Source organism: Scylla paramamosain, chromosome 1, assembly GCF_035594125.1.
Source record: "Scylla paramamosain isolate STU-SP2022 chromosome 1, ASM3559412v1, whole genome shotgun sequence".
Taxonomy (NCBI): Eukaryota; Metazoa; Arthropoda; class Malacostraca; order Decapoda; family Portunidae; genus Scylla; species Scylla paramamosain.
In genome coordinates this window covers 4,510,001-4,519,033 of record NC_087151.1, presented here as the reverse complement: position 1 = coordinate 4,519,033, position 9,033 = coordinate 4,510,001, and the positions used below count along the sequence as shown (strand labels likewise).

Here is a 9,033-nt window from a genome sequence, read left to right as displayed (position 1 = left end):
CTATATTCTCTAAAATTTTTGAGCTACTTATGAAGAGGCACCTAAAATATACTTAAGTAAAATGAAGATATCAAATAATAAACAGACTGGATTTAGAGCGGGATGAAGTACTTTAGATGCCATTATTACCTGCACATCCGCTCTATACGACGCTCTTAATGATAAATATTTCACTTCGATACTTTTTGATTTCCGGAAGGCATTCGACACTGTTCAGCCCAATATTCTGCTAGATAAAATGTATTAATCTGGAACTCGAGACTCTTACCTAAATAACAGGATACAATATACAGTACTTCATAAAATACAGTACCTTCCCCCCACAGAGCCAGTACATTTAGGCGCACCTCAAGGCAGAGCATTAGGACCCACTCTCTTTTTGTTGTTCTACATTAATGATATCTGTGACATATCTCAGACACTAAATACTGTACAGGGTGCTGCAGAAAATACCGTCTACATTTTTCCTTTCGTTAATCTTTAAAATGTGGGGAGGTATTTCTGCTGCACCCTGTACTTTTACCAGATGATTCCACTTTTTGCAGGACTGGTGACAAACCCTCATATTTACTTAACCGTGCTAATGCTGAGCTGCCTAAAACCTCTGAATGGTGCTATACTAATCTCCTAACTGTTAGTATTGTAAAAACTTATTTCATGTGTTTGTCTTCTTTTCTTTTAACTGAAACTAAATATCAACCACGTCTTGTTTTTCTAAGTTATAATATTCTTCAAGTGTATAAAATTCGGTTTCTTGGATTGATTATAGACAAAATGTTAAATCTCAAGCATCACCGGTCTTACATCCGCCTAAAATTATCCAGAACAGTTCATTGTCTGCCTAAAGTGAAATCATACGTCCCACCAGATGTAATTCAATGTATGAGTACTATACATGCATCTATCACCACTTAGAGTATTGTGGTACCATTTGTCCCGTCACCTACCTCTGCCTCAAGGTGTTACACAAAAAAAATCACCAAAATAATGTCAGATAGCGACAACTGTGAACACACGCCACCGTTATTCAAGTCCTTAAATGTTCTAAATCTGAAAGATCTAACAAAACATATCTTACATGTTCAATCATAGAGTCAATCTGAGTTGTTATTATCATTATTATTATTATTATTATTATTATTATTATTATTATTATTATTATCATCATTATCTTTTTAATAATATGTACGTGTCTCATCCAAGCTCATCCTTATCCTGTCCTCACCTCCATGCCACCCTCAACCCCATCCATAACAGTTAAAGGGTTAAAAGAACGAAAACATATTATTCGTGGCAGAGTTATTAGTTAGCAGAACTTTATTTTATTTATCTATTTCTATTTATTTATTTATTTTATTTTTTTACATAAGAGGGTCACTGGCCAAGGGAAACAAAAAAGGGAAAAAAATTCCACTGAAGTGCCAGTCCCAAAAGAGATGTCAAGAGAATCATCGAAAATTGAAGGATAAGTGTCTTGAAACCTCCCTCTTGAGAGAGTTCAAGTCATAGGAAGGAAGGAATACAGAAGCAGGTAGGAAGTTCCAGAGTTTACAAGAAAAAGGGATGAATGATTGAGAATGGTTACTTCTTGCATTAGAGAGGTGGACAAAATAGCGACGAGAGAAAGAAGAAAGTCTTGTGCAGCGATGCCACGGGAGAAGGGGAGTCATGCAGTTAGCAACATCAGAATAGCAGTTAGGATGAAAATAGCGATAGAAGATAGCAAGATATGCAACATTGTGGCGATGAGAGAGAGAGAGGCTGAAGATAGTCAGAGGAGAGGAGTTGATAAAACGAAAAACTTTTGATTCCACCTTGTCTAAAAGAGTGGTACGAGTGGAACCGCTCCATACATGTGAAACATACTCCTTACAAAGACGTTTTAGAGAACACCCAACACATTACGGTGACAACTTCTAGATAAACAACAGAACATGAGGAAGGTCAGTTTTTTCATGAGGTAGTGACGCAATGTATGTATGGATACAGTTTGTGGTGGGGGTACTAGACGAGCCACCTCACCTGCCTTGTTCCCACGTAATGCTCTACCACCACCACCACCACCACCAGCTCATTGCCACTCACCGTGCACTCGACACCTCGGATCATACTCTGAAACACTTCTGAGTTGAAGCTGCACACGTTTTTCGGGGTGTTTTTTGCTGTTCTAGTGAGAAATTGTTAAGATTTCTACATTATTAAAGTCTTGAGAAACAGTCTTGAGAACTCGGCTAATCATTTTTGTGGCATTTGAAAATAGACGTGGTTGGAGAGCAAAGCGTTTCTGAACACGGGCCCTTAACCCATTCACTGCTGCTTCACACGTCACCTCTTAACTCTTTCCCTCCCTGAACAATGTTTCCATATTAACCAGCAATTTTCTAGGTACATTAACTGTTGTCCTAATCTCTCCTACAAGGTTTTGTAGCTAGAAAAGGTAAAATGAATCTCCTGTACTCTCTTTCCTTTGCGTCCATGCAAACAGCTTTCTGCAGTGTTCTGAATGCCACCAAGTGATGACCAAAACAGAAAAAGGATTAATCACGAACCACACTTATTAGACATTTATTTTCTATTCTACAGTTATCTCTTATACTGGTCAGTCATTGGAAAACCTGTCCTTTTAACTCCTTCTCTCCTTAGCAGGTGCTTGTAAAGGATGTGCGGTGCTTTTGTCTGTATCGTGACTTCTTGCATATGGAGGTGAAGGAGTTAAGTCAAGGACAAGAGACAGAGGATTGAATCATGGCTGGAAGGAAGCTTGGTCAGGTTGTGGTTGTTTCCAGTCAAAAGTTATAGCTGTCTGAGTCTGGGTGATGGTTTTATTAGATGACCGTGTGAAAGGTAGTTGGTGCTCCGTTTGGGTCACTCTGACGATCTGGGCAGCAGACAGTAAATGAGTGTGTCATTATGATTAATTCTATTTATATTTTTGGATTAATAAAGATACAACAGCAACAAAACAACAAGTCAACATGTGGATATAATTAACTGTATACTTCTGAAATAATATGGCTATGAACAAACAAACAAACAAACAAACAAAAAACAAATACCCGCTTGAATATAGTTGTTTACATGCCTACAATTAAGTGAACAAAGATGTAGCTACCTACCTCTGAAAAAAAAATATCATTATGCAATGTCATTCGCATTCTTCAGACGGGCCACACGCAAAAACACATTTCAGCATCACTCCCACACTCTGCCAGCATCGTATCCTCACCCCCCCAACTGTTGTCTTCTGGTCTTCACATCATATCTGTATGTCTGTGCTCCCTCACCTCTCGCATCCTGCAAACAAGGAGTGCCCACTCAATCTTGGAATGCTCGAGTTAACTTCTGCCGTGATAATATTGGCGAGTATCGCACATTTACTTTAGTTTGTCATGTTTTATGTCAAATTGATATAGAAAACTTGCAATTTTAGCAGAAACAAAACTATTATTATTTGTCCTTTAAGAATCGTAAATACGCGAAAAATTGTAATATTGTTCAATACTCAATCAATCAACCGCCAGACGACAACACAACTGCCACTAACGAGACGGTCGTGATGGGGTGCGGCGAGCCACGTGACAACAGCACGCCACCGCACACGACACACCCGCGAATCATGTGGGATGACTGGAGCCTCAAGCAGCCAGATGACAGGGGCTCATTCCATCCTCACACTGACAACACCTTGTACTGATGGTTGGCTGGGCTGAGGCAATTCAATTTTCTAGCAGCAACGTCAGCGATTCTCACCCAAGCTGTCACCGCACGCCAGAGCTGCCTCTACCCCACCCCGTCATCAGCAGGGCCCCGATGGACTTACCCGGAGGTCTCAAGTGTCCGGAAGACCCAGGGATTCATGTCAAGCGGGGACATTACGGGGACATACAACCCTCCCCCATGAGCTCCCCAGACATAACCACCCCATCATCTAGACCAGTGATGGTCAGCTTGGGTACATGATGGACCCCGGAGTGCATGAAAGTTTTCGAAAGGTATTTGAAAATAAAAGGCTACATGGAGGGGTACTTGACATGGCCAGTGTGCTTAAGAGTGGACAGAAGGGAAAAAAAATGTTTTAGGGAGCAAATTGTGTGTTAGGTAAGAAATTAATTCATAATAAAATTAAAACATTAAACATTCATGTGTTATATTAGTGAACTACACTCAGACGCAACTCGCGCCTCACGGGTCTGAGATATGGCATTTTGGTTTGTTATACATGTAGCACTATATAACAATTATTTAAGATCGAGTAGCTATTTTCTGTTTAAAGCAGAGACCTAATATTTTTATTTACATTTCTGGTCCCAAAACTAGAGAAAAACGTAAAATTCTCCTTTTTTTAATTATTATTATTATTATTAATCGTTCTGGGCGTGAAGCAATTAGATTTATCTACGGTTGGAATACGTGAGCCTGGCACCAGTCGCCACTCATCCACTAAGTCAGCCACGTCTAAGACTTAACGCTGCACCTGTGAGTCTCCATCAGTTGAAGGAAAGAAGACATAGACATGAGAGAACAAGTTCCCAGCCCAGCACCACCCCTGGCCAGAATATACAAGTAGATGATAGAGAAAGAATACGAAAGACGGCATATAGAGAGGACACCGACACTTGCTTCTGAAAGGGACCAGGTACCATAAAGGTTGCAATGTCAAAAAAGTTCAATGTTGCGGTGCAGTACACAGTGGGATGGCTCACTGTAAATGTGCTCTGACCTTTTTGCAAATCCATACAATGTAGAGTGGGCAGAAAGATCTAGCAATGGGGTGTGGGGCAAGTTGAGGGCTGCCTCTCTGTTTGCCACACCTACTGTTTCTTCAATAGGTTATCAAAAAAATAGAACAACTGCAGCTTCTCTAAACTGTCCTCATTATAATCGTGTTCCATCCCTAGAGTTGATGCCCGTGGCTGCTCACTCTCCCGCCCTCCGCTGTCAGTCAATATCGAGCTGGCTTCGGTGTCCCAGTGGCGCCAATGGTAAGGTCGGCCCTTAATAGGCCTACCGGGAGCTGTTTTTTTTTTTTCTTTCTTTCTTTTTTTTTCTTTTTTTTTTTTTTTTACCAGCCTCTTCTGGACGATCAATTCCCAGCTTTGTCATGTGTTGTCCTCCTTTTAGTGCACATGAAAGTAATGCATAGTTTCAACCATAAATCCACGGCTATTTTCTGCAAGTGTTCGATACAAGCGGGGACTATAACGCTCTTACTTTCGCCGGAATTCTGTCAACCAATAAGCTCTGCGGAAGGCGACGTTGGTCTTGTCCCTACCAGTGTGGGCGGAGCTTCGTGTAGTTGCCTGAGGAAACAGACTATAACGACGGTCGAAAAGTTGTAGGATGCGCATGCGCGAATTGCACACCCCAACAGTCGCAAGAGCAGACCGTGGCCGCCGGCACTGCACCACCCCACCGCCGCCTCACTTGTCTCTGCACTCACCAGATCGCACCGTGACGCGGCATTTGCTCCCTGCGCCGAGGAGGAGCGGGAAGAAGCCGTAGTAAAGGGGTGTGTGAGGCTAGGCGGGCCGCACGCGGTGGGTCGGGGGCTATCGATCTGGGGGAGTCTGTGGAGAGACTACACCGTGTGAGGACCGCACAGTGGCTCCTGGCTCCTAGTGGCTCGCCCATCGCCCAGCGTCCAACACCAGGGGGAACCATGAACAAGCTTTTCTTCGGCTCCGCTGCCCTCCTGGCCCTGCTGGGACTGTTCGTCAGGGAAGGTGAGACAAGCCTCCTCTTGGCCGTTCGACCCTTGCAAAAACGAACAGTAATTAAAGAGGACATGACAGTGTGCATTTGTTGAGGCTGATTGGAGGAGACCCGGCAGGCGTGGACTGGCAGAGTGCTGAGTGACTGGGAGAGGGAGGCAAGGGAGGGACGCTGAGTGCTGGAGGGCCGGAGTGGCTAAGCCTGTAGGGGTGGTGGGGGAGTGACCGACAGGTGTGCACTGGTGGGGTTTGGGGAGTGGATGTAGTGATTTCCGGGGGAGTGAATTGAGGGCGTGGTGGTGATGGGGGAAGCAGAGGGGAGTGATTATCGGGTGAGGGGGCGGGGGAGAGGGAATGCAGTGGTGATGGTGATGGGAGGGAGTGACTGGTGCAGGGGAGTGGCCGGCTGCTTGTGGAGTGATGGGGGGAGTGACTGGGGGAGTGACTGGGGGGAGTGACTGGTAAGGGTGGGGCACTAACTGATGAAGATAGTGAAGGAGGTTACTATGGCGGATAGTGAGAAAAAAAGGGGAGTGGAGGGCGTGAACAGTGACGAGAGGAATAAATGATGAAAATAGAGAGAAAGAGGCGTGACTAGTGACGATAGTGAAGGGGAGTAATAAAGATAACAACAGAGGAGGAAGAGAAGGATGAGGAAAGTGACGTGGGGAAGAGTAAAGGAGTAAAGGAAGGAGGGGCGGTGGGCAAGGGGAGTAATGGGTAATGGCAGAAGGGGAGTAATGGGTAATGGTGGGGGTGTGGTTGGGGGACAATGCAGGGCGGGTCTCTAGTGGGGGTGCTTGTAAATGCGCATAAGTTTCTTGTCCTTGCTTGAATTTATTATTATTATTTATTTTTTTTTTATTTTTTTTATTTTTTTTTTGTGGTGGTTACTTGTGTCTCCCTTATTCTCCTCGTCATTGTCCTCTCTCTCTCTCTCTCTCTCTCTCTCTCTCTCTCTCTCTCTCTCTCTCTCTCTCTCTCTCTCTCTCTCTCTAGTACCATCTATTTTTTTCTCTCTTTTATTCTATTTTTTTAGTTTTTTTTTATTTCTATCCTCCTTCCTTCCTTCCTTTCTTCCTTCTGTCTTCCCACTCCCTCCTCCTCCTCCTCCTTCTCCTTCTCCTCCTCCTCCTGCTGCTGCTCCTTCTTCCTTTTTTCTACTTCTTCGCCTTCGTCTCTTCTCTCTCTTTCATTCTAGTCTTAACTTCTATCCTTCCTTCCTTTCTCTCTTCATTCTGTCTTCCCACTCCCTCCTCCTCCTCCTCCTCTTCCTCCTCCTGCTCTTTCTTCCTTTTTTCTCTTCTTCTTCTTTTTCTTTTCCTTTTCCTTTTTTTTTTCTCTTCTTCTTCTTTCTTCTTTTTCTTCTTCTTCGTCTCCTCCTCCTCCTCGTCCTCCTCCTTCTCTTGCTCCGCCCCCCGGAACAGGCGGCACAAGCACCAATCAGGGGCATCCTGTGCTGGGAACTTTGAATACCGGCAGGACTTCCGAGGGAAAATGAAAAAAAAAAAAAAGTTGAAATTGATCGAAATTATGAAACCGGTTCTCTTTTGTTTTTATGCCTTCGGGCGAAAAGTTATTGACGCTGCCTTCTCCTTTTCCTCTTCTTATTCTTATTCTTATTCTTATTATTATTATTGAATGTGAAAAAAAAATATTAGTGATCGATGAAACTCGTGTGACATTCAAATATTGACTGGAGAATTTTGTATCACGAGTTTATTTACCCATCAGATTTTTCCTTTTTTTTTTTCATCCTCTTTCGTCACTCTGTCACTCAATCACTCATTCAAACACTCTTTCCTCAATTTACTTTTCTTTTTCAGTCATTCCTTTTCTTTTTTTTTTCCCCAGTACATTTCTAACTACCCCTTCAGTTTTCCCAGTCTTTTCTTGCTACAGAATTATTGATTATCTTGCCGTTTTGTGCGCCTTTCCTTCCCATTCTTGGTTATTTTTATCTATTTCCAGCGGTTTCTTTCTCCAGAGTTCTCTATTTTATTTTTATTTATCTATTTATTTTTTTTACTTAGATCCTCTCCTTTAATTTTGGAACCACTGATTATTCTCCATTTTTATTTATTTATTTTTTTTCCCCACTCCCCGTCAAGTTCGGCAAGCGTGTATGAATTCTTAGTTAACTGTCTCCATCTCTTTCCAATTTCCATAACTGTGGTTTCCATTTTTTTTCAATTCATATTTACCCATCGATTTTCCACCAGAGCAGAGAAGAGAACACTTGTAGCCGACAGAGCAGCCTTGAAGCGAAAAGGGCGAGGGAGGAAGGCTAATCTATAAGATCCTCCTTGTTCTATACATCTCTCCTCTAGTCCTTCCCTGCACCTCCACTCCCTCCAATCCAACCCCAAACACATTGCAATGTTCGCGGCTCTCAGCGTTTCATATTCTCAAACCTTTTACCATCTTATCTCTTTGTCGGTCTCTAATGGATGTGGTAGAGGTTTCCAAGGGTACTTTCCTGATTAGATTGATGCTTTAACTACAACTCCGCATCATCAGTAATAGAAAACCCCATGAAAACCTTACTAGACGCCTCTGTGTCCTCTTAAAATAGTGTTGAATTGTTGTGGTCTACTCGTATCGTATTGCAGGGAATCAGACATATGCCCTTGCTCTGCGTTGTTGCAACTGGGAAGACTGCTGGGGTTACGCAACAGAGTAGTAGATGAATGAGTGGTGTTGTGAGGTGCTGTGGGGTGCTGTGGTGTTCATGGGAGCTTGGAGGTGGTGCTGTTAATATTCTGGAGGTGTGTTGTGTGGTGTCGTGAATTGTTGAGGTTCATGAGAGCTTGGACGGTGGGGTTGGGGGTACGCAACATCCTGTACGTGTGTTGTGTGTTAAGTGTTGAGAAACATGCCGTGCTGGGGTGAATGGCGTGGGTGTTATGCAGTGAAAGAGAGTTTTTTTTTCGGGGTGTCATATCTGTGTGGAGGTGAAAGTGTTGAATAACGTGAAAGAGTGAACGCTGGGATGTTTTGAACGTTAGAAGAGGCTTGGGATGGGTGATATTCCCGTGTTTTGGAGGTGAGAGCTGAGTGGTGGAGTGATTAGAGGGCGTGGTGACTGTGCAAGGCTGTAATGGATACGTGGTGTGCTCCTGAAAGTATACAGAGGTGCAGGAATGTGATGGACGGGCTGCAGTGCGTGGGGGGCGCGTGACAGGGGTGTTCCAGTGGTCTAGAGAGCGTGGAAGGCTTATTGGGGGTTTCAGGGTGTGGTGGGGACCTTAATGGGGGTGAGGCACGGTCTTCTGGGATTGTATTGGGGGTGTGGCACGTTCTTCTCCCACCCCACCCCTCC

At 43.7% G+C, this 9,033-nt stretch overlaps 1 protein-coding gene and 1 long non-coding RNA gene across 2 annotated transcripts in view; one reads left to right on the top strand and one right to left on the bottom strand.

The window, feature by feature from the left end:
* Positions 1–1,337: 1,337 nt before the first annotated feature.
* LOC135092139 (uncharacterized) lies at positions 1,338–3,357 on the bottom strand. The gene is made up of 2 exons (XR_010262780.1): positions 3,117–3,357; positions 1,338–2,878 (listed from the first exon to the last, which is right to left on the bottom strand). It is a non-coding gene; the product is annotated as an uncharacterized LOC135092139 (long non-coding RNA).
* A 2,013-nt stretch (positions 3,358–5,370) lies between these two features.
* The window catches only part of LOC135092081 (uncharacterized), a 39,608-nt gene continuing 35,945 nt past the window's right edge, over positions 5,371–9,033 (top strand). Inside the window, exon 1 of the mRNA XM_063990317.1 lies at positions 5,371–5,723. Coding sequence (XP_063846387.1) covers positions 5,660–5,723 — 64 coding nt within the window. The 5' untranslated portion in view covers positions 5,371–5,659. The remainder of the gene's footprint in view (positions 5,724–9,033) is intronic.